The 24,931-nt window shown below is 56.0% G+C and overlaps 1 protein-coding gene and 2 non-coding genes across 3 annotated transcripts; all 3 read right to left on the reverse strand.

The window, feature by feature from the left end:
- Window positions 1-3,904: 3,904 nt before the first annotated feature.
- OPN1SW (opsin 1, short wave sensitive) lies at window positions 3,905-12,077 on the reverse strand. Its single transcript, XM_032802179.1, is given in 8 exon segments — window positions 3,905-4,031; window positions 6,376-6,460; window positions 6,463-6,510; window positions 6,513-6,559; window positions 6,561-6,600; window positions 9,118-9,287; window positions 9,971-10,139; window positions 11,726-12,077. Coding segments are annotated over 8 exon segments (1,032 nt in total). The 5' UTR covers window positions 12,072-12,077.
- Window positions 12,078-13,619: 1,542 nt separating this feature from the next.
- TRNAP-AGG (transfer RNA proline (anticodon AGG)) lies at window positions 13,620-13,691 on the reverse strand. The gene has a single exon. It is a non-coding gene; the product is annotated as a tRNA-Pro (tRNA).
- Window positions 13,692-18,507: 4,816 nt separating this feature from the next.
- Window positions 18,508-18,579, reverse strand: TRNAP-AGG (transfer RNA proline (anticodon AGG)). The gene has a single exon. It is a non-coding gene; the product is annotated as a tRNA-Pro (tRNA).
- Between the last annotated feature and the right edge of the window lie 6,352 nt (window positions 18,580-24,931).

Here is a 24,931-nt window from a genome sequence, read left to right on the forward strand (position 1 = left end):
TCAGGGATGGTCTAGACAGTATTTGGTCCTGCCATGAGGGCAGGGGCCTGGACTCGATGACCTCTCGAGGTCCCTTCCAGTCTTAGAGTCTATGAATCTATGAAACAGGGAACCCTGGGAGAGCCCTCCAGTTACTGGTACCGTAGCGGGCTGATGGGTACAGAACGGCTCACCACCATGCTGCGTTCAGCCCATTTGCATTATTTTATTGTCAGAACCGCTCCTACGTCCTGCCGCTGGAGTATTACCCTGCGCTACAAGGATGAATACAAGGCAAACGTACAAGCTGTGGTACAGGTTTTTGAAGGTGCTGTGCATGCTCTGTACATTTAAATACAAACGTATGTTAGGAGGTCAGCTCTGGGACTGTGTCCTAGCCCACAGCATCCAGGGCTTGAGGTTATCGCTTAGTGTAGAAGGAAAGAGTTTGGATTTCAGAGCCCGGACCCCTGCGTTGTAAGATAATGGACATTCCCCTGGGTAATGAGGGGGACTGTTGAGAGGTTCTTGCTTTGGCGGGTCTCACAGAGAGCCAGGTGGGGAAGCCACTGGTGTTGACCCCCACCAATGAGGGGAGGGAATGGAGCTAAGATGCCTCCCTCCCGTGCACACACTGCTTTTGATCGGCCGGGGTCCTCAGGTGTTTTATAAACCACACGTGCTCAGCCCTGCTGGGCTGCAGGGAGAGGCACTGTGGTCCAAGCTCAGCATGGCACACACCTCCCCAGAAGTGCGGAACGTCCACCCAGAACAGAAGGGACCTAGGGCGGAAGGGCTCCTCTCCAATGGTCCTCCGGAAGGGAGTGGGCTTCGGCTTGGGCCTGGGGTTTTTAGAAAAGACCCCCCATCCTTATGTCTGTGCCAAGTTAGTTAGAAGTACTGGGGTACGGGGAGATCCAGTGACGACAACCGATCTGGGGCCAGTGGTAGAGCTATTGAAATGGATGCACTGCCCAGGGGTGTTGGGGGGGCTGAGTCCCACGTGCCCCAGAGCTGCCTCGGGGAGTACAACAGACCCACAGAGGGAGAGCCAGGGCTGCCTGCCAGCCCCATGGCCTTGGGTGGGGGAGCAGGTACCCTCTCCATCCCCTGAGGGATAGCTCTCTCTCCCGAGCCTAGCTTGTCTCACCCTATCCTAGACAATGCCTAGGTGTAGCCTCCATCCTCTCTCCTCACCTCCCAGCAGGGGGTATATAAATACGGCCCCCCACCCACCCCCAAATACAGCTCTAGGGCCAGTCTTGGCGTGGCTGGAAGGTCTGTGTCTGTCTAGCCTCTTCTACCATGCTGTACCCCTCTCTGCGGTTTGTGGGTGCCTGACACTCCCTTACACCTGCTGACACCCCTCGCCACCTGGGAGGGGGGTTGTGTTGGTGGTCGAGCTTGTGATTAAGGCACTGCACTGGGATGCCAGAGCTGTGTTCGAGACCCAGCTCTGCTACTGATGCCCTGCGTGACCTTGGCCAAGTCGCTCTGGGGCTGTTCCCACCTGCACAGGGGGTTGAATGAGACCGCCCCGCCTCCCAGGCAGTTGGTGAGGGGAAATCCACTAATGGGGGAGGGGCATGCAGACCCTCACAACCACCTCGAAGGGGTCAGTCACAGCAAGGAGGTGGCAGCTTGGACTTACCCCTCCAGTCAGCTGAGGTTTTTTTGCTACACTCCTGTCTTCTGGCTCCTTAGCATGCAAATGAATTAGCCCCAGCTCAGGGGCAGATCCTAGCCCTCCAAGCCTGCTGCAAGCAGGGCCAGCGTTTCCATTTAGGCGGCCTAGGCAATTGCCGGGGGTGGCATTTTGCCGGGGGGGGGCGGCAGGCGGCTCCAGTGGACCTACCACAGTCGTGCCTGCGGAGGGTCCCCTGGTCCCGCGGCTCCAGTGGACCTCCTGCAGGCACGGCTGCAGCAGCTCCACTGGAGCTGCGGACCAGTGGACCCTCTCCGCAGGCCAGTGCACGGGGCGGCGAAATGGCCGTGCGCCTAGGGCGCTAAAAACACAAGCGCCGGTCCTGGCTGCAAGCCCCGCTGAATTCAGAGGGGTAAGACAGGGCACTCAATTCCCTGGCACTCAGGCTAAGCAGGACAAATTCAGGGGCGACTCAGGAAGTGGGGGCAATTCTCAGCTGAAGGGAGTCCAGGGGGCTCACACTGGTGTCCCAGGCACCCTGGGGGTGGGGGGACAGAAGACAATGTCAATCCCACCCTTTTGGCCTCTGGGCTCTTTGGGCTAGAACAAGAGGCTGGATCCGCTGCTTCTTTCACTTTCTCATCTGCCTTTTCTGTTGGAATGGGAGGATGCTGACAAAGGGCTGGGGAAGATTGGGAGGGATGTGGCACCCAGACCCTGCTCCTGGAGACTCCTTCTGCTGAGTTTTTGGGAGAGCAGAGGGGATGGCTCTGCAGAACTGTGACCACACGGCAGGGGAAGCCTGGGGAAGCATTGGGGCACCTGGTACAGACTTCAGATATGAGGGCTATTATAAAGAGGATAGAGATTGATTGTTCTCCATGTCTGCTGATGGCAGGAAGAGATGTAATGGGCTTAATCTGCAGCAAGGGAGATTCAGGTTAAATATTAGGAGAAACTTCCTAACTCTTGGGGTGTTCATAGAATGATAGAATCCTAGAAGATTAGGGTTGGAAGAGACCTCAAGAGGTATCTAGTCCAGCCCCCTGCTCAAAGCAGGACCAACCCCAGCTAAATAATCCCAGCCAGGGCTTTGTCAAGCTGGGCCGTAAAAACATCTAAGGAAGGAGATTCCACCACCTCCCTAGGTAGTTCAGCTCTGGAACAGGCTTCCAAGGGAGGTCGTGGGTTCCCTGTCACTGGACATATTTAGGAACTGGTTGGACAAACACCTGTCAGGGACAATCTAGGATTACCTGGTTCTGCCTCAGTGGGGCTGGACTAGGTGACCTCTCAAGGTCCCTTCCAGCCCCACATTGCTCTGATTTCCATAGGGAGTGGGTAAAGGGGGTGCAGTGGTGGAATGGGCCCTAGGGTGCTGGCCAGAGGATGCTGCTTGTCCCCAGAATCACGGGCTTAACTCCCAGAGGGGAGCAGGAAACTGCTGCTGCAAGGTGCCTTCTCAGCTGCCCTCACAGCACCTCTGGTGCCTTGCTCGACAGGAGCACCACTCAGCGAGGGATTTCAAAGCACCTGACAGCCAGCGGGGTGACCTCACCAATGTGAGGGGGGTCGGCTCCATCAGCCCATTTCTCAGATGAGCCCCAGAAAGTGCAAGTGACTTTCACACAGTCAGTGGCAGAGCCGGGGATAGAATCCAGGAGTCCTGACACCCAACCTTCCCCTACCCCCATAAACCACTAGACCCCACTCCCCTCCCAGAGCTGGGGATAGAACCCAGGAGTCCTGACACCCAGCTCCCCCTGCTCTAACCACTAAACCCCACTCCTCTTATGTACCCAACTCACCTTGCAGAGCCAGGGATAGAACCCAGGAGCCCACCCCTGCTCTAACCACTGACCGCACACTGCCTCTGCCCCCCTCCTCCTCCCAAGCACTGTGTGCTGCTTCCCGGCTGGGGTGGATGAAGGAGCGATGACGGCTGGTCCTGACGAGGGGAAGATGGAAGAAGGCAAAGCTGCCCTGCCTACTCCCCTCACCACTCAGCCTGCCCCTGCAGACTCGGCCTAGGGCAGCAGCTGTGGAGGGTCAATGGGGGGCTGCATGGTGCCCCCAGGGGCAGCGTGGGGTTGCTCTCCCCAGCTGGTTGGATCCATCCCCCCCTCGGGGGTCGGTGAGCACAGGCCAGCTCACCAATTGAAATTTACAGTTCAGTGTCGGAGGTGCAGCCGTGGGGCCTCAGAGCTTCTTCTCAGAGCCTGCCCTGGAGCCCGGTGCCTGCTCCCCTTGGGACGGGCCCCATGAGATGCCGCAGCCTCCTCAGCTGGGGCTGACCTGGCTGGTGGACACGGACGAAACCTCGGTTTTCTGGGCGGAGCTGGACATGTCGGACTCATCCGTGATGGGTTTTCCACACACCGTCTCCATGATGCAGGCGCGGAACTGTACGAGGAGAGAGCACCACCCCCCTGCCCTGTTAGACCGGATGGGGTGGTCCAGCTGGAGACCCCCAGGCTGCATCTGCCCGCAGAATGCTTCCGTCCAGCTCCCCCGACCACATCCACCCCCACAGCAGACCTGCTCCTGTGACGTTATAAGTGTAATGTCACATCTCATTGAAAGGTGACAGGGCCACAAAGAGTTAATAACTCCCAGACAGACCTGACCCAGGGCCCAGCATTAGAGCCTGGTTAGGCCGATCTGTAAATGAACAGAGCTTTGAAATGCAGCCTGCAGTGTTAGAGGCAGAAGGGTGGGTGTGTGCTCAGGGCTTGGGATGTAACAAGCAAGTCTTGTCTATTGCTATGGATTTGATTTAAAGATCAGAAAAAGGAGCATTAACATTTAGAAAGACACTGGAGGGAAAAAGTATTATTGTCTCTGTGTCTCTGGGAAGGTTGTGGTAACCTGTATCCAAACTGTTTAATGGATAAATTACCCTGTGCTAATTGCCAGGCTGTTTGAAAGAAGAATTAAGCCTATTGTTTTCTCAGGCTGAAAGGCTGCTGGAAATGTATAAGAAGCCTGGGACATGATCCTGCTTCATCTCAGATCTGCTTTGGGTTTCAAGAGGGGGAAACCTTAAGCCACAAGATTGAGATCCCCAGTCACTGACTGGAGTCACCCTGAACATGGACATTGGACTATAACCTATGGACTATTTCTAACAGGACCTTTTGGCAACTACAAGCTCCTCTGCTGTGTATCTGAACCTCAGAATTGAATTCAAATCTGTCTGTATATTGATCTTTTAACCAACACTCTTCTCACTTTTCTTTTTTAATAATTTTAGCTGAGTTAATAAGAATTGGCTCTGGTGTGTATTTGGGGTAAGAGTAAGTTTAATTGGACCTGGGTGTGTGGCTGATCCTGGGATTGAGAGAACTTTCTTATATGAGAGATAAGATTCAGAATGCATCCTCATATCTGAAGGTGTGTCTGGACGGAGGCCGAGCTGGGCACTTGAAGGGAATTGCAGTGTTTGGACCCGAGTACCAGTGAGTACTACAGAGGCCGTTTCGTTGCAGGTAAATCAAACTATTGTATAACCACCAGCTTCTGGGTTTGTCTGCCACATTCTGTTTGCATTCACCGGATTGAAGTGACCTCAGCTGCCTCCCCGGGCAGCACCGTCACAGCTCACAAAGTCCCGCGGAGGACTTCGCAGGCCCCCGGCCCCCACAGGATGCCGTTTGTAGAGCCTCCTAGCTGTGGGTTGGAGCACTCTAAAGGGGTGGGTTCTGCTGCGCCTGCCCCCCACCCCATCCAGGCCAGGCGGCTGCTACTACCCTTCTGGCTCAGCTCGCGAGCTCTAAGGAGCGCCACACGCATGGGTCCCTGGGGAGTCTTTGCATGCCATCAGCAGACCAGGCAGGGTAGCCCTGTGCTGTGAGGTGCTGCCGAGAACCCTCTCTCTCAATGCCCGCCTGGTGGGTCTGGCTCATCCTAGCCTCCAGCTGACCCAGAGCTGGGGTGGGGAGAAATTTCTCGCAGATTGGCAGGGACCTGGGGGGACGGGTTCACCAGCAGGATGGGGCAGGGTCTCCTGCTGGCATCACCTGGGCAGCTCACGCCTAATCAGCTCGGGTAAATCCACCTCTATGAGAGGTGGTAGTTAGGCTGAATGGAGGAACTTCTGCGACGCCTAGCACTGTCTACACCAGCGCTGACACCGGCTTAGTTACCTCACAATGCCTGGATTTTTTCACAGCCTGAGCAACGTGGCTGAGCCGACTCACTTTGTCACGTAGACCAGGCCTGTCTCCCGTTCTCTGCTCGTGGCTCACAACAGTTGTGTCACCTGAGGACCAAAGTCACTGCTCCCCGTAGGGATCTGGGGGCTGGTGATGGCTGTGCTAGACAGGAGTCACACTAGATAAACTAACAGGCCCTTCTGCCTTAAACTCTATGACTCCCCTCTGCTCTCCATCCAGGTACAGTGCTGGCCAGGCCCTCTGCCCCAGCCCTCCCAGGCCATTTCCTGGGGAACTCAGAGCAGGGACCCAGCAACCTGTTGTCAGCACAGCCCCCATTGCCCTGCCCGTGCTCTCAAGCAGGCCGGATGTGGCCCGTGATTAATATCATGGCCCAGTGACCGCCAGGGCAGGCTCCATGCACCTCTCCGGGCAACCGCTCACTTCTCCAGCTCCAATCCTGGGCTGCACCTGGGAAGGGACTGGTGCTGCCAGACCCTGCTCTCAGGGACCCCAGGGACTTGGGCCGGGCAGAACTGGTCTGTGGCGCACGTCAAGCCGCGCTGCCCACCGGGGAAGGAAGGAAACGCTCACCTGTTGTTCATGAAGCCGTAGATGATGGGGTTATAGACACAGGAGCTCTGAGAAGAAGGCAGGGCGGTGACGAGGCGCAAGTCGAGGCATGGTTGCGGTTGTTCACTATGTACATAGCCATGGCCGCATAGGGCACCCACAGATGCAGAAGGAGCCCACCATCACCACTACCATGCGGGACACCTCCGCTCGCCTTCTGGGTGGTGGCCGACTCTTGCTGCTGGGCCGCTACTGCAGGCAACCCACCAGGGCCCCCGATCATAAGCAGCAGGTCCCAGGCATCCTTCCCTAGCCCCCCCTCCACTGGGTAGCTCTGGAGAGCAGGGCTGCTGAACAGGGTGGAACAGCCGGACGGTCTCTCGCCTCGTGGCAGGTCTGATTCCCACCCGCCGTCACCTGGCCCCAGCTCCGACTCAGTGGGGAGAGGGTCGTACTGGGGGATTCCTACAGGAGTCACAACGCCCCGTCCACCCTGGATTTAGTTACCAGAAACGCATCCTCCCTCGGGTCCTTGGGATGGGGCAGTGCCTTCGAGCCCCAGCCTGGAGCAGGCCACTTGCAGCCTCTGGCATCGGGCGCTCTCCCTGTGGTGCATCAGGCCCTGACTATGTTACAGACCAAGCCCCGGACTGGTCCCTGCAGCCATGGGTGTTAGACAAGCAACTCTGAACTGTCACAGTGCTGGGGGGCTCTGTGGAGGACACCGTCCGTCGTCTGTCTGGGAGCCTCTTTGGCACAGTCCTCACTAGACGGACCAGCATTTCTAACATCAGAGACCAGCTAGAGGCAAAAAATCAACCCATTCAGATGGTCAGAGCTGGCCAAGCAATCACACTCATCAGCTTGCAACCTCCGTCTCACAACACACTGCACACTCACCAGTGTGCAACCTCCCATCTCACACACATACTTGCACTCACCAGCGTGCAACCTCCTGTCTCTCACACACACCGCACACTCACCAGTGTGCAACCCTTTCCGTCTCACACACACCACACCTCACCAGCGTGCAACCCTCCTGTCTCTCACACACACTGCACACTCACCAGTGTGCAGCCTTCCGTCTCACACACAACACTGTACACTCGCCAGCGTTCAACCCTCCCATCTCACACACACACTGCACACTCGCCAGCGTGCAGCCCCCTATCTACACACACACTTGCACACTCACCAGCGTGCAACCATCCCATCTCACATACACACTGCACACTCACCAGTGTGCAACCCTCCTGTCTCTCACACACACCGCACACTCACCAGTGTGCAACCCTTCCGTCTCACATACACTGCACACTCACCAGGGTGCAGCCCTTCCGTCTCACACACACACTGTACACTCGCCAGCGTTCAACCTCCATTTCACACACACACACTGCACCTCGCCAGCGTTGCAGCCTCCTATTCACAACACACACTGCACACTCACCAGTGTGGCAACCCCCATTCACACATACACTCACACTCATCAGTGTGCAACCCTCCCATCTACACACACCACTGCACACTCACCAGTGTGCAACCATTCTGTGTCTCAACACCTGCACGGGCTAACCAGTGCAACCATCCCATCTTCACATTTACACACTGCACACTCACCAGTGTGCAACCCTTCTGTGTCTCACACACTGCACGCTAACCAGCGTGCAACCATCCCATCTCACATACAGACTGCACACTCACCAGCGTGCAACCCTCTTGTCCCACACACACCACACACTCACCTGCATGCAACCCTCCCATCTCACACGCACACCATACACTCACCAATGTGCAACCCTCCTGTCTCTCACACACACCGCACACTCACCAGTGTGCAACCCTCCTGTCTTTTACACACACCGCACACTCACCAGTATGCAACCCTTCCGTCTCACACACACTGCACACTCACCAGTGTGCAACCCTTCCGTCTCACACACACCACACACTCACCAGCGTGCAACCCTCCCAACTCACGCACACACTGCACACTTGCCAGTGTGCAACCCTCTCATCTCACAGTGCACACTCACCAGTGTGCAACCCTCCCATCTCACACACACACCGCACACTCACCAGTGTGCAACCCTCCTGTCTCTCACACACACTGCACACTCGCCAGCGTGCAACCCTCCTGTCTCACACACACACTGCACACTCACCAGTGTGCAACCCTCCCATCTCACACACACACTGCACACTCACCAATGTGCAACCCTCCCATCTCACACATATACTGCACTCACCAGCGTGCAACCCTCCTGTCTCACACACACACCACACATTCATCTGCATGCAACCCTCCCATCTCACATACACACTGCACACTCGCCAGCGTGCAGCACTCCCATCTCACACACACATCACACATTCACCAGCATGCAACCCTCCCGTCTCTCACACACACTGCACACTCACCAGCGTGCAACCTTCCCGTCTCACACACACACTGCACACTCGCCAGTGTCCAACCCTCCCATCTCACACCACACAACTGCCAGCATGCAACCCTCCCATCTCACACACACATCGCACACTCACTAGTGTGCAAACCTCCCATCTCTCACACACACACTGCACACTCGCCAGTGTGCAACCCTCCCGTCTCTCACACACACTGCACACTCACCAGCGTGCAACCCTCCCATCTCACACCACACACTCACCAGCGTGCAGTCCTCCCATCTCATGCACACCACACACTTGTAAGCAGACAGGTGTCCTGGGAGCCGGCAGCATGCCCTGGCTCTCTGCAGCGGGTACTTACGGCTCGGAGGGCGCCCAGCAGCTGGGAGTAGGAGAAGCAGATGAGCGAGAAGGGTACGATGAAGCAGAAGATGAAGAGGAACCAGGTGTAGTATTCGCTCCTGTATTTGGTCCCCACCGTGTACCAGTCTGGGCCGCACGAGCACTGCAGGCCTTCGGGGATGAACCTGCAAGACGGAGGGCACAGCACTTCCCCAGAGCTTGCTCGGCCTTGTGCAGCCAGCACAGGCCACCACCTCTGCTGGCCAGGGCCGGGGGATGGGCAGGGCCAAGCACCCCCCGGCCCCATTTGGCGTGGTTCGTTCCCCAGCAGCAAGCAGTCCCGCTGCTCCCAGGAGCACAGGCAGGTGGGAGAAGGCTCCTTGCTCCCTGGCCGATCATGAGCCTGGCTACTGCAGCCACGTGCGAGCAAGAGGGAAATCAGAATGAGGAGATTTTGAGGCCTGGCGGCTCCTGACCTCTCAGGCTGGGAACGCTTCCCGAGGCTGGTGCGTGCCCTGCCCAGCCTGAACTCGAGCCCAGAGATCAGACCGAATAGCCCAGCCCCCCGCGCTGCAATCGGGGCCCCAAGCCGGCAGGTGGCAACGCTGGTTCTGAACCAGTTCGGAGCGAGAGGCTTTGCACACCACCAGCTCCCTGCAGAGCTGGCTAGCGGGTCAGCTGCCAGACACTCTGCCATGGGGCTGGGGAGGCCCCCCAACATCTGCTCCCTCTTGGCAGGGGCGTTTGCCAGGCGATGCCATAAGACTGGGCAAAGGGATTGGAAAGAGGCAGGCCCAGGGCACGCTGGGGCGATGGGGGGGGCTCCCTCTCTCCTCTAGGACGCCCCAGCCCCCAGCCTGGCTCCTACCGGCTCCACCCAAAGTAGGGCGGGATGGAGACGCCGATGCCGATGACCCAGGTGGCTGCCACCGCCATCAGAGCGTGCTTGGAGCTGAAGCGGAAGTTCCCAAAGGGTTTGCAGATGACGATATAGCGCTCAAAGGCCAGGAAGGCCAGGGACCACCCGGTGACCAGGCCTGGGGAAGGCACAGGGAGATTACCCCACACAGCCCCTGCACCCTCAGCCATGCCCCTCGCCCAGCTACTACCCCGAGGGACCCCCGAACCCACCTTGCTGGCGTTCCTGGGGCAGGAGGCTGAGAGGAGCTCAGCCAATGTGGAACTGGCCCATTGAACCTCTGCCCCATGTTCCCCCTGTTCCCCATTAGCCAGGCCCCCTGCTTCCCCACCAGAGACGCTTCTGGACACAGGTGAGGGGCAGGGGAATGGCCCTTTCTCTGCATGCATTTGTTGCAAGCAGAGTGACCCGGGGAAACAGCTGACGGAAATGCCCCTCGCATTTCAGCGGGGCTTGGGAGGCTGGTGAGGTTATTTGGGTATGGGTCGCAGCAGAGGCTGCCTGGAAAGTCATTTCGTCCCCGTTCGCCTTGTCCCCCTGGATAGTGGCGCATCCACCAGATCCAGGGAACGTAGCAGAGCCTGCAAAGTCTCTGGGTTCAGCTTCGGTCACCCCAGTTTGTGAAGGAAGGTGAAAATCTACGGCCCCGCTCCTGCAACTGGATCTGCAAGGCTGCCACAGTCACCTGGTCTTCTGCAGCCTAGTGCAGCGCCCCTCCCAGCGCTGCTGCCTGTCTGCACAGGGCTCCCCCGGGACTGGCTCTGTCCAGCCTCCGGTGAAGGCAGTGGGAAATTGCCCCTCACGGGTCCTGGGCCCTTCAGAAGCTGTGACACTGCCATGCATCTGGAGCTCGCGCCCGCTCTGATGCCTGGCACTGCAGGGGACCGGAGAAGGTGCAGTAAAGGACAGCGACAAGATGGCTAAAGAGGGTCCCCACCCTGGGGCTTCCCTGGGAATATGGGGGCGCCTGCTCTCCTCTCCTGACAGATTCCTCAGCTCTTCTCCTATCCCCTCCTCCCCTGAGTTCCCAGCTCCACCCGGTGCCACAGGTCACACAGGCATGCCGGGGGAGCCCCAGAAGGTCGGCCCAACACCCTAAGCCTGAGGGCCTGATCCCCACTCACTTCCCGCCAGCATCCCCCACTGTTGCTCTTGATTTCCTTGGGGACAGCCCACCCCCATTCGATTCTACTTGGGCCTGATCAGTAAAAGAAACCACCTGTCTAATTGTGCTCACAAGAACATAAGAACAGCCAGACTGGGTCAGACCAAAGGTCCATCTAGCCCAGTGTCCTGTCTGCCGACAGTGGCCAATGCCAGGCATCCCCAGAGGGAGTGAACAGAACAGGGCAATGGTGAGTGATCCAGCCCCTGTCACCCATTCCCAGCTCCTGGCAGGCAGAGGCTTGTGATCATGGGTGCTGATAACCCAGAGCAGCTGTGTGCTTGGCTCTCCCCCCTCGGCTGCCCAGCGCTTCCTGCCTCCGCTTGGATCTGTCTCGCCCCCAGAGCAGCCCCCGCTGCGGAGCGTGGCCCTGGCAGGGGAAGGAGAGGCAGATCCTAAGCTGGTGCAAATGGCTCTGGCTTCACTAGGGCCCCACAGTGCCCCCGGCAACCCCTTTGAGCCCATGCCGCAGCCCTCAGCTACTGGGCCCCTGCCCGGCTCGCCCATGGGGCCTGCCCTCGGCCCTCCCCCCTCGTTACCTGCGACGGAGCCTAGGAAGGCCTCCAGGGCGCAGGCTTGCCGCCCGAAGATGAAGTAGCCCTGGGAGCTGGAGATGAAGACCATGAAGACGGAGAAGGAGCAGAAGATGAAGCCCCCCAGGCAGATGTTGACCAGGATGTAGTTGAGCGGCTGCCGCAGCTTCTTGTACTTGATGGTGACCACGAGGACGATGGCGTTGAGGGGCACGCCGGCGAAGAACACGAAGCCCATGAAGGCCGTCTGGAAGTAGAAGGCCCAGAGTGGAGCAATGTGGTACTGGGGCCCGTCCCAGGGCCCCACCGAGGAGATGTTCTCAAAGAGGTAAAAGTCTTCTTCCCCCGACATCCTGCTGCACAGAGCCTGCCCCGGCTCCCTCCCCCCTTCTAATATACAATCCCCGGGGGGACAAGCCACTTAAGGGCTCATGGGGGGATCAGGAATTAAGCCTGAGCATCCTACGGACAAAGTTTGGGATTAGGGGCTGTAAGCCCCTTACCTCCTGTCCCCTAAGCCCCCTGAGAGGGTAATCTTGTTGGCTGCGCAGCCGGGAGCCGATTGTGTGGCCTCTAGGGGATTCCGGGGGGTGAAAGGGCAGGGGGCAGCTGGCAGCCTGCTCCCGTTCAGTGGGGCTGGGTGGGTCATGGGGGCCGTGAATCCAGAGACACTCCAGTGGATGGCTGTCACCTGCCTCCCTCCTTTCCACCAGGAGACGGAGTGGGTGACTGCCCAGTGCACCCCAGCGCATTCCCCCTTGGACCCTGTCCCAGCCCACTGGAAAAGGGGCTCCCAGCCCTTCCCTTGGGGTCTGTGGCACCGCCGGGGTCTCGTGGCAGGAGAGATTTGGAGTCTACATTTCCCGTTGCCGTCTTTCCTCTCCTCCCCTGTCCCACCAGGCTCAGGATGTGCCTAAACCGCTGGAGGGTTGGCTACACTGTACATGGCACCAAAATGGAGTGTGCGAAGCGGGTCAGCATGGAAGGGACGTGACGGGGGCATTGGGGTGCCCAGCATGGCAAGGACGTGACAGGGGAGCGTGGCTGCCCAGCGCGGCGGTGACGCGACTGGGGCATATGGCTGCCTGGTGCTGTGGGGACGTGACCAGGGCATGGGGCTGCCCAGCGCGGCGGGGATGTGACTAGGGCACGGGGCTGCCCAGCGCTGCAGGGATGTGACCGAGGCCCCCGGGCTACCCAGCATGGCGGGGATGTGATGGGGGCATGAGGTTGCCCGGTGCTGCGGGGACGTGACCGGGGCCTGGGGCTACCTGGCATGGCGGGGATGTGATGGGGGCATGAGGTTGCCCGGTGCTGCGGTGATGTGACTGGGCCCGGGGCTACCCGGCATGGCGGGGATGTGATGGGGGCATGGGGCTGCCCGACGCTGTGGGGACGTGACTGGGGCATGGGGCTGCTCGGTGCGCCGGGACTCTTATGACCCTGGTATAGCACAGCAGTGCCCAAACCTGGCTTCCAAGGCCACATCACAGCTCACGGGGTCACCTCTCCTTTGCATGTTAACTGGCACCAGCTGAAACATTCCCACCTGTGCGATCGGCTCAGATTTGGCAGCTAAATAGAAATAGTAGCGGAGCCAGCGATGGAAACCAGCTGCCTGCAGTATGGGGTGTCAGAGCAACCTGGGGGTGGAGGAGGCACTTAGGGACTCTAAGGGCCACCCAGGGCTTTTGCTCTAAGATTGGCCAGGCAGGAGGAGACCCCAAAACATTTGCAGTGGGGGAACATTGATCATCCCCATCCAGCTGGAATGTGGCCTTGGCAGCCAGGTGGGCACTGCCGTGGATTTTAGGCAATAAAATTTCTCCTCCTTGTCACTGAGCTTCTCTTCTTGGGGGAAGTGGCTTCGTTCTGGCAGATCCCCCCAACCATTAAAAATGGGCTTGTCCGGGATTTGAACCCGGGACCTCTCGCACCCTAAGCGAGAATCATACCCCTAGACCAACAAGCCAGCTTGGAAATGTGTTTGCCACATGTTGTCTTAGAGGAGACCTTGGCAGTGCTGGAAACCACAAAACCATGTGGCCTCTGAGGTTCAAGCAGCTGCACAGTTCTTCCCCAGGTGCCTTGGCACTTTCCACCTTGGGTGGCTCAGACACAACATCCACTAGACCCTGAGTCAAGCCACTTCAAGCAAAGCAGAGCCCCCACAAACCCAATCCCTGCCTGCTTAAGGGGCCCGCTGCTTGCGTCTCTCTTTAGGAGCGATGCTGCGTTTGCGATGAGCCGGGCTGCAAGGGGGGAGCTGTGGCAGAATACACCCTGCACACTGCTTTGCATGAGGAATGCCTTGTGAGGTATTTGCCGATCAGGAACAGCCTGGCGAAGTGCACGGAGCAGCCTGACAGGTGACATTAGAAACGCAAGCAGAAATCAGGGCGAAAAGCAGGTTTTCCAGAGAAGTCTGGAAAGTGGTCAAACCTGTTCCTCAGGGCAAGCCGACACCTCAGCCGGGTGTAAACAAGGCCCATGGGTCATTACCTGCTCAGTTCCCATTCTTGGGTGGGGGCAAAAATCTACATCTTAGCAAAGAAACAGCACTGGGTTCCCAGCCTCACCGAGGGCCTGTCATGGGGCTCCCAGCTGGAGGTGGGGGGACAGTGCTATAAAAAGGAGGGGGAGATGCACCCTCTCTCCCCCTGCCCATCACATTCTCTGCACCAGAAAAGACAAAGGAAGCAGCTTCTGGACTCTGGAGGAGGCGTCCGGACCTCAAGGGGTTGGTCAGGGGGCCTGCTGGAGGCACCTGGCCACGCAGCTTTGCTTTGACTCTCATAGAGTTTGGGAAGTTGGACACCTGTGACTGGTTTATCTTTATTTTTCTTGTGACCGTGTCTGACTCTTACGGTCACTGCTGGGACTCTCTGAAAACCGCTCTTTGTAGCTAAGACACTTGGTTTGTTGTTTTAGCTAATCCGGTGTGTTAAGCTGAACTGTCTAGGTAACTATTTAAAAGCTGGGATATTCTTCCCTTAGAGTAATAATAGCTTAATATGCTTGTATTGTCCAGGTGAGGGCTGGCCATGCAGGACGTACATTTCTGGGGGGAATCTGAGGACTGGGGATGTGTTGGGTCACCCTGCAGGATAACCCAGGCTGGGAAGAGCCTCGCTGTGGCTGGCTGCAGATCACACACAGACGTCGCTGGGAGTGACTTGCATGAGGGAAGCTGTTTGTGAGCAGTGCAGGACTGGAGGCCAAAGCCGTATAAAGAGCACCCCAGGTTAGAGGGCAGACCTAACACAGCTACTCCTTGGTCTGGGTTGTGCCCTGGGTACGTCACAGGAGCCCATTCTGCAGCTGGGGGAGGGAAGTCAGGTGCCCCAGGTGCAGCCCCGTTCCTGTCCAGCCCACCCCAAGAGCAGAACATTCCCAGATCTCAGGGACCCTGGCACTTGTGACCGGCTGCATTGTTCCCCTTGGTTTGCAGAAGCTGGTAAGTGAGCGGCGTTGGGTGGGAAGAGGTGAGACCTTCCCTCGTCCGTCTCAATGTGCTCGCTGCACGGGTGGGGCAAGATCACTGGGGCAGCGGAAGTGCTGACCCCTAGACAACTAACCAGGTCCCAGCTGGGGGCAATGGGAGGTTTTCGGTCAGTGGGTTGGGTGTTGGGACAAAGTGGGAATTTACTGTAATATTTTATTAAGCCGATATGTGCCTCAGTTTCCCCTATATTGTGCTTGACTACCCAGTGGGGTGGTGGGGAGGACTGTTTGCTCACGGGGCAGGCTGAGAGGCCTAAGCTTGCATGTTGCCCAGCTGTCTGAGCTGGGATGGGTCATTAAAAAGGCCTGGCCGAGGCTGAACCTCTATCAGTAGAGGATCCTAGAAGTCACTGGCAAATCCAGTCGGCAGGACATTGGCCCCTGGCAGCCAGCGCCCCCAAGAAAGAGGGATTTCCCGGCCTCTCAGCAGGGAGCTGAGCAGAGACCCCAGCTGGCGCACAAAGGCCTGGGAAGGGGTGAGGTGCCGGGTAAGAGCTGGCTGCTGCAGGGAGACGGGGCTCTGACCTGGGACCCGCCCAAGGGGGTCAGACAGAGCCGGATCATGGTGTTCACCGCAGCTTGGCTGGGCTCTGCACTGGCCGGATGGACTTGGGCCATGCTCTAACCGTGCCAACCGACAGCCCCTGTGCCCTGCGCCAGCGGCCTAATGCCCCCGACTGGTGTGACAACGCCATGCGAGTCACTGCGAAGGCTCGGGAGGTGCATCAGTCCCTGCAGAGTGGCCGGGTCTCTCCAGGGTCTGTCTCCGCGGAACTTCTCTGTAACGCTTTCACCCTAAGAATAAATGGGGCTGCTTCGAAGGAGCTGGGGGGTAACATAACCACAGGCGATACACTGGGCATAGCCTTTGGGGAGAGCAAAGTGCAGACTCTGGCCTTGCAGGCAATCTGGCTTGCTGGGGATATTACAATCTAGGGATGGAACTTTGCAGCCTGAAAAACCCCCGGTCAGGAGGGAGAGAGATGCAGCCTGGCACCGTAAGCAAGAATCACACCCTACACCAACAAACAGCCCTGGGAACCAAAAGCACAAATGATTCTCTGTGTATACGGAGCCTATAATTCAGGCTGAAGGGCATCAGTCCCAGCCTCAGCGCAGACTGTTAAGAATCTGCCCACAAACCCCAATCTGATGGTGAGTTCTATCCTTCAGTCTCACCAATTATCAGTGTAAACTCCCTCACGTGGGGTCACAGACAGTCCTCGGGGGTGCGCCAATCTGTCTGGCCACCCCAGTGAGCTGTTTGTGACAGATGGTCCCTTACGTCAAAGATCCCAGCAATATTCGGGTCACTCCCCAGTCGCTCGTCCCAGGTCAGATGCACCTTAGATCTCACGCCTAAGACAATGCTTGTAGCCAATCCTACAGTAAATGGTCTCGAGGTTTATTCATTAGGGAAAGGAAACAGGAAAGTGAGTTACAAGGTTAACGCAGGTAGATACACAAATGGGTTCCAGTATGAAGTTTCACAAAGGAATAGAAGCTTCTGTAATAAGCGAGCTCTGTCTGTCCTTTAGGGCAAACGCAGGCAAAGCAGCTGGGGATCCCTTGCTTATGCCTAGAAACCTTAGCCCCAGAGGAATCCAAGCAGCATGAGATTCAGTTCCTCCTTGTTGGGGGTTTTTATTCCCTTCCCCCCATCTGCTTTGAGTTGCAAACTCAGCTGAGAGGAGGGATTCACTTCCACAGCTCATCTTCATGGGGGAGGGAGCAGAGGAAACAACACAATCTTTTGTCCTCTTTAACGTTCCACTATCATCTGTCTGGCGTTGCGGGGCCGCCTCATGGTGCAGGGCAGAACACCTTCTGCCGGAGACCAGCATTTCACACCAGTTAACACCTCTCTCCTGTCTGGTCAGTTATACTCTTGCACAGGCTCATAATGCAAACGCTCAGATATGACCTGACGATACGGGAGACAGAGGTTACAGGTGAGATTAATGCTGGCAGCAACTCACAGGCCTTTCCTAACGTCTCAGTACATTCTCATAACTTTAATACCTCTGCAGCATGGGGCACAGGTCACTGCAGGATTAAACTAGGGTAAATGGTGGATTCGCTGTAACTTGAAGCCTTGAAACCATGATATGAGGGCATCAGTAGCTCAGCCAGAGGTGAGGGGTCTGTTACAGGAGTGTGATGAAGAGGTTCTGTGGTCTGCGAGGTGCAGGAGATCCAACTATGATGGTCCCTTCTGACCTTAAAGTCTATGAGTCTAACACTCATTGAGCCAGACTGATCCTAGCCATGTATGTGTCTGTGTTCACATGAGAACGTCGGCAGGAGCTGGTACCTGGTCTGCCAGCGGCACAAGAGTCTCCTTTCTCCAGCTCCAGGCTACGGCGTACAGAGCTCGGGACACTTCAGATCTACTCTTTAGCCTTTACTATCTACTAGGCTACTGAGAAATGTTGCTTTCAACATCCAGTTAGTCTCCCTCTCCCCACGCGGCTGCAGGTTTTGATGTAAATGACGCCTTTAGTGCGAGGATATTGACTGTGTTCCAGGTATCGGGCCAATGCATGGGAACCCTCCTGTGCCTCTATTGAGCACTTCAATGTGTAGCGTCGGTCTCTGCATGGCTTGCGGGACATTCAGAAAAGCCACCAGTGCCCTGTCTTCCTGGATAGCTTGTTGGTCTAGAAGTATGTGTCTGGGTTTGGGAGGTGCCACCCGAGCCTACAGCTTTCCTTTCTTCCCCGGTTTAAACAAGGCGTCGCTCCCTTTGGGTAGGCGCGATGCTCTGCCGCTCGCCCCTCTGAACGGAATCCCACTGGGGGCCAACGCTATCTTATGTTCAGATCCTGGGACACTGGGCCCAAAGCGTCTCTGTTGCTTGTGCCGAATAGACGGAGCCACCTGGCTAGATCAGAAACAAATGAGCTCTCCCTTGCCATGTGCTCCTCTCCGGGAGGAAAGTTTTACGGCTGATCGGCAAGTGTTTGGTCATGGACCCGACTTTTTTTTGCTGCATCACAGGTGCCCCTTCCCCTTCAGCCAATGGTGCTTGGCCCCTGCCCAGGGCAGGACATGGAAAACCCATTCTCGTGGGCAGCTAGCAGGCAGCGCTGCAGGGTGGGGTTGCAATGGGGTTGCAATGGAAAAAGGTGAGTGTTTTAATCCAACTTCACCACTTTTCTGTCGTCGGGGAATTGTAGATAAAAAGTCCCACTTACTTTCCGTACATTACTTATGTGGGGAAAGTCAGTTTGTTCTGCAAAATCTTCATCCGTCCCACTGCCACTATGTGCTGAAAAAACAATGGGCTCGTGCGGGATTTGAACCCGGGACCTCTCGCACCCTAAGCGAGAATCATACCCCTAGACCAAAGAGCCAGTTGAGTATAGGTGTTCTTCCAGATGTTTTTAGAGATGAGCCATTGGCTGGGTTGGCACTTAGGGATCATATTACTTTCCACACGCATCTGGCAGCAGGATGTTCCCTAGACTCTTTCCCCTGCCTCCTAGACACACTTGAGGAACAATTTATGGCTTCGCTACACTGGGATTTTCACCCTGCTGAAGCTGCCAGGATGGAAAACTCCATAGTAGATGTGATTTGCCCAGCTATAGTTTAGCCCCTTCACAAAACTGGTGATGCTACGGTTTTGAGCCATTGCAGCTGCTGGGGAAAGGTTTCCATCTTCAGCATCTAAAATCTAGACTCGAGGCCGGGCCAGTTCCAGAGCAGGTTGCTGTGGAGTGGGGGGACGTCTATGTGAAGGGAAATGTCACTATTGTCTCCTTCTCTCTGCCTTTGCGTTTGTTCTTTAGGCCAAATCTGAGGGCTGGTAAAAGGCCACGCTGGCCTGGAGGAGGAAGGTGCATTTCCAAGGGCTGGTCCCTGGCTCGCAGCTATCTGGTAGGCAGTGAGAGCAGCACCATGTGTGCGCCCCCTTGCCCAGCTCTTTGGGTGCCAGCCCCAGGGGCTGCTTCCAATCACCTGTACCGAGCCCCACAGAACTCAGCAGTTCTCAGGCTGGGGGCTAGTTTTAGGACTGCCCTCCAGGAGACACTGCCTTTCGGGCTAGAGGAGGTGTTCGGGGGGGGGAGTCACTCTGCATTCTCCTGCCAGCCCAAGAATCTTCCTGCACCCCCCAGTATACCCAGCTCGAGGGCCACAACTGCCCCTTGCTCCTGGCCAGAACTCAGACCCCCAACACGGCTGCACAGGTCTGTCAACTTATCAGCCCATGCACTGCTGATAGGCAGCTCCTGTACCCAGGAGCAGCTCCATTCTCCCCAGCAGGGGCACAGGAAGAGACTTGCCCCAGTGTCAGAGCCAGGACTAGAACCCATGTCCCTTGGCTGCCCTTGGCTTGTTACCACCCTGTGGTGCATGGTGCACTAAGGCGGTGCCAGAGGAGACTGTGCTAGTTCTGTGCTGTGGTGTAGTGGAATAGGCACAGGGCTAAGAGTTGGGGGAACTGGATTCTAATCCAGCTTCTGCCACTTCATCTTCCCCAGGTGTAAAACTGCTCTGCTTCCTGAACTCAGACAGCTGCTTTCTGGCCACCAGTGAAATCATCACTGCTCTGATTGTGCCCACTGCATGACTAACAGAAGCACTTTCACCTAGTGGTGGTTGCTACAGGGTGGGGGGAAAAGCAAGCAGGAGCACAGAACTGCTGTGAGGGGGGAAGCAGCTCCTCTAGCCACATGGAGCACAGAAAGTGGCCAAATTTGTGTTCACCTCTGGGTGGTGCTTTGGGGAACATACCTTATGAACTCACCCTCAGGCCTGTGGCCTACACCCTCCTTGGTAGCTGGCTCTGCCCCCCCTGAGCATGGGACCTCACTGCTGCTTTGTCATGGGCATGTTGTCTTCCCAGGCTGGTTTGTTGTCCTGGGCTCAGTCCTGCGTGGCAGAACCCCCAGCTGCCCTGCTGATGGCACATGGCTCCTGTGCCCTGCGGTGAACCGGACACCCCTGTTAAGCTACAGAAACCCATTGATCTCTAGGGACCAGTGCTGCACAGAGGCTTTGGGGGGCCTGGAGGAAAACCATGGCCCAGTGCAGCTCTCAGCAACATGAGTGCTGCTTATCAGTGGGGCAGACAGAACTGTCTCTGGGGGAAGTCCCAGACCACAGAACAAAGTCCCCCAAGAACTAAGGACCATCACAGACCTCACCACCTTCCCTTCTCTACCATAAACACAGGGCAACAGGTCTATTTAACAAAACGAATGAAACCCTACCAAAACAAGACAATCCCGACCACGAGCGTCTCCCTCTGGGCCTGGGGAGGGGATGAGGGAACCAGAGTGTGACAGACGTGTAGTCCCAGTGCTAAATGCATGACGCAAGGTGCTCAGACTACACTGGTGATCACACTATTAAAACCCATGTCAATTAATAACATTGCTTATAAACCATCTTACAAAGGCCCTAGGGACAACCTGCTTCAGCTGCGCTCTGTTGCTTTAGGGCTCATGAGTCTTGCTTTGGGTATATCCAGATCAGCCTATCCCCCTGTGACGTTATTGATATAAACTGGACCATATAGAACGGTTGCAACCAGGTCCTTAGTGGCACCAAATCTTATGTAAAGGGGGTCATATAAGGGTCTCGGACCAGGTTATGGTTGCTGGTTATGATTATTGCTGTTGTGTGTCTTGTATCATTTTGTAGTTGAAGTTATAAGTATTAGCTGTATACTGTCTGTATTTCAAATTGGTGCTGCAGTTCTGGAAACACCCCAGACAAGCTGTGTCAGCTCAGCTTAGCCTGCTTGATGGCCATTAAGGACCATCAGCTACACACTGACCTCTGAGAGAGAGACAGATACGCCTTGTGACTCAGCAAAATGCTAGGACTGGCCCATGTGACTGCAGACTCCATTTTGCTGTAATTTCCACAGTTAGAACAAAGAAGTGTTCTTACACCTGGAGGAGCTATATAAGGCTGATGCCTCATCTCCATCTGGTCTTCAATCCTGCTTCCTATCCTCTGGAAGGACTTTGCTACAAGCTGAAGCTCCACGGACTGATGACCCATCCAGTGGGGGATGTTCTCCAGAGACTTGATTTGAACCTGCAGTTTACTCCATCACTGCTCACAGCCTGAACTAAGACTTTGCCATCACTGTATGTAATTAATCCATTTAACCAATTCTAGCTCTCATCTCTACCTTTTTCCCTTTATGAAAACCTTAGGATTTTAGATTCTAAAGATTGACAACAGCGTGATTTGGGTAAGATCTGATGGTATATTGACCTGGGTCTGGGCTTGCTTCTTTGGACCCAGAGAACCTTTTTCTTTTACTGGGTTGTGGTTTTCATAACCATTCATCCCAGGACAGGTGGCACGGTGGGATACTGGGAGACTGGAGTGTCTAAGGAAATTGCTTGTGTGACTTTGGTGAGCCAGTGGGGTGAAACCGAAGTCCTTTTCAGCGTCTGGCTGGTTTGGTTTGCCTTAGAGGTGGAAAAACCCCAGCCTTGGGCTGTGACTGCCCTGTTTGAGCAATTGGTCCTGATTTGGCACTCTCAGTTGGGTCCCGCCAGAACCGCATTGTCACCCCCACCCCCGCCATGTAAGTAGCACACATTTGTGCATGACATAACCCCGGCCTGCTCTTCCCCACCAGATAAAAAGGGAATGGAAGTAATCGTACAGGGAGACCAAAAATATTTTGGCAGCTGCTCCTGGAATGTTGGTGCCCAAACCAGGTCAGATGGGCTAAAACCGCCATGGCCCAGTGAGCTGAACGTTAGACGGAGCCGGTGACGTGCCGAGAGGGACTTAGCATTGCATCGAGGCAGCTGAATATTTACATTAGCTTAGTAAGTTTGTTTCTTCCATTGTATAATTCAGAGGGAGAATCCGAACTCAGTCGATGGGCGTCTGCAGCATGTGGTAGCCGTGTCGGTCCCGGGATATTAGTGAGACAAGGCGGGGGAAGGAATAGCTTTTATTGGACCAACTTGCACTGGTGAGAGAGAAGAGTGTTAGAGCCCCGCAGAGCTCTGCTGCGGGTCCGGGACTGTGTCGCGTGTGCATGTCATCCCATAGGTAGATATGCGATACTTTGCTGTGCAGGCTGGTGGGTGCAGGGTGGGCGCAGGCAAGTGCCCGAGCTCAGTAGGAAGGGAAGTGAGAAGCCGGGTGCTGGGTATGAAAAGCCTCCATTGCCAGCTGCAGAGAACCCTTGCTCAGCGGATGCAGGGAGGCACAAGGCTTGTTTGTCCGGGCTGCATCCGCAGCTGGCAGTTCCCGTCTGCTCTGCAGACTCCCTGGGCAGGAAGGTGGGGTGAGGCAGCAAACAGCCCCGAGCGCTGCTGGGTAGTGAGACCTCAGTGTAATGTGATTGCTGGACTGCTGCTTTGGAGAGGTGGCACCTACAACAACAACAGCTGGAAGCAGTAATGTAGGATGACTCATTGGTCTAGGGATATGATTCCTGTTTAGGGTGCATGAGGTCCTGGGTTCAAATCCCAGACAAGGTCTGTTTTGCAACTGAGTGTGGGGAGGGTTTCCCAGAGAATTTCCCCTTTGGACAAGGCTGGGTTGTGAGAAAACCCCCCAGAGGTCAGTGATGATGCTTGAATTGTTGGGTCCAGCCAGCCAGAGGCTATTTGAGACAAATCCACACCCCCCCACCCACCCGCTCTTGCTGGGTGCTGCTGCAGCAGGTCCACATATGTCCCTGTAGCAAAGTGGGAATTTCCTGAGACACATGGTGGCACTGACCTCCTTGCCCAGCGATCGCGCCCCACTTCATGGGGGGGAAAGGGCTCAAATGCTGCTTTGGGAGCCGAGTGGGGGCTGTCGCTTGACTGTCTGTGGGGAGGGGATGAATGGGCGGCTGAGACCTACCCGGATCAAGGGAGAGTCTGGAAAGACACTGGGAAATTCCAGCAGGCGGAAGGTGTGAGCTCAGCGTGGGGCTGCAGGAGCAGGACAATGGACCCAGAGGTGACAGGCAGCTGGGATCATGGGTGCCAGCTTTGTATAACTTTTGGTGGTGCACAGAACAGGTCTAAGCAGAACTGTCCCCTTCATAGGACGGACCAGGGCAATTGCCCTGGGCCCGTGCTTTGGGGGAGCCGTGAGTCAGGAGGACACAGAGTCCAAGGTGACCTGGTGGGCTAGCGGGAGGCCTGGTACCAGCATCAAGCGAGCGACCCAGACCCAGCCTTCCTGCCCTGCTGGCTCCCAGCATAGCTGGGGGAGGGGCAGAAGCCTGAAAGAGGCAGGGCAGGGGTAGGAACTTGGGGGGAGAGGTGGAATGGGGGTGGTGGGGCAGAGCAGAGGTGGGAAGAGGCGGGGCAGGGGCAGTGACTTGGGGGAAGGGGTGAAGTGGGGGCAGGAAGAGGTGGGGTGGGGCGGGCTGGGGCTGGGGCTGGGGCTGGGTCGCTTGCTGCTGCCAGCACCAGGCCCCTCGCTAACCCCCTAGGCTGCTCTGGACCCCGTGTCCCTCTGAAGCACGGGGCCCCCCAAAGCATGGAGCCTGGGGCAGTTGTCCTGGTCCATCCTATGGACAGAACAGCTCTGAAAATATAGGCCCAAACATTGGTGGAGCTGGGTGTGATGTTACTGACATACTCTGTGATCATGTAGATCATTGTTGCAACCACTGTTATATATTTGCAGCAAATATTGTGCAAAGGTTGTCGTGTGAGGTGTCTCTGGCAAGGTTCTGATTTGCTGGCTGTCATTACGCTGTCTGGGTGTGTGTATCGTTGTTGTGGTTGAAGTTATGAATATTGGCACGGGACTTGCATCTCAATGCGATTTGATTCTAAGGAGCCTTAGTAAAGCATCTGGCCAGCTTCTTGAGAAAGGAATTTGCAAGTTAAGTGCCCAATCAAGAAACATGTAACTGACAATGCACCTTGGGAGACTCCAATCCACATAAGAAGTCTACCTGGGAACGTTCAAGATAGCGTGTGGGCAATGGCTGCCACCCTTAAAGAACTGAGCCATGCATGGACATGTGACTTGCCCATGTGAGTCCAAAACTCCATTTCCTGTAGTTTCCCACAGTAAGAACAAAGAGGCATCCTTACTCCTGGAAGAGACTATAAAAGGAAGCTGCTTCATCTCCATTTTGTCTTCAATTCTGTTTCTTACCTCTGGAGGAACTGTGCTACAAACTGAAACTCTGAACAAAGGACTGACTGACCCATCCTAGCTGGGGATGTTCCAGAGACTTGATTTGAACCTGCAGTTTATTCCATCACTGCTACAAGCCTGAACCAAGAACTTAGCTGTTACTGTATGTAATGGATTCCATTTAACCAGTTCTAGCTCTCATCTATATTTCTTTCTTTTTATGAATAAACCTTTAGATGTTAGATTCTAAAGGATTGGCAACAGCTGATTTGTGGGTAAGATCTGATATGTATATTGACCTGGGTCTGGGGCTTGCTCCTTTGGGATTGAGAGAACCTTTTTCCTTTTACTGGAGTGTTGGTTTTCATAACCATTCATCCCCAGGACGAGTGGAACTGGTGGTGATCCTGGGAGACGGGAGTGTCTAAGGGAATTGCTGGTGTGACTTGTGGTTAGCCAGTGGGGTGAAACCGAAGTCCTCTCTGTTTGGCTGGCTTGGTTTGCCTGGGTGTGCATAGAAACCCCAGCCAGGGGCTGTGACGGCCCTGCTCTGAGCGATTTGTCCTGAATTGGCGCTCTCAGAAGTGTCCCACCATCGTTATGCTGGGCCCAGGTTCCTGAATATTGGTG

Source organism: Chelonoidis abingdonii, chromosome 1 (genome assembly GCF_003597395.2).
Source record: "Chelonoidis abingdonii isolate Lonesome George chromosome 1, CheloAbing_2.0, whole genome shotgun sequence".
In the NCBI taxonomy this organism is placed as follows: domain Eukaryota; kingdom Metazoa; phylum Chordata; order Testudines; family Testudinidae; genus Chelonoidis; species Chelonoidis abingdonii.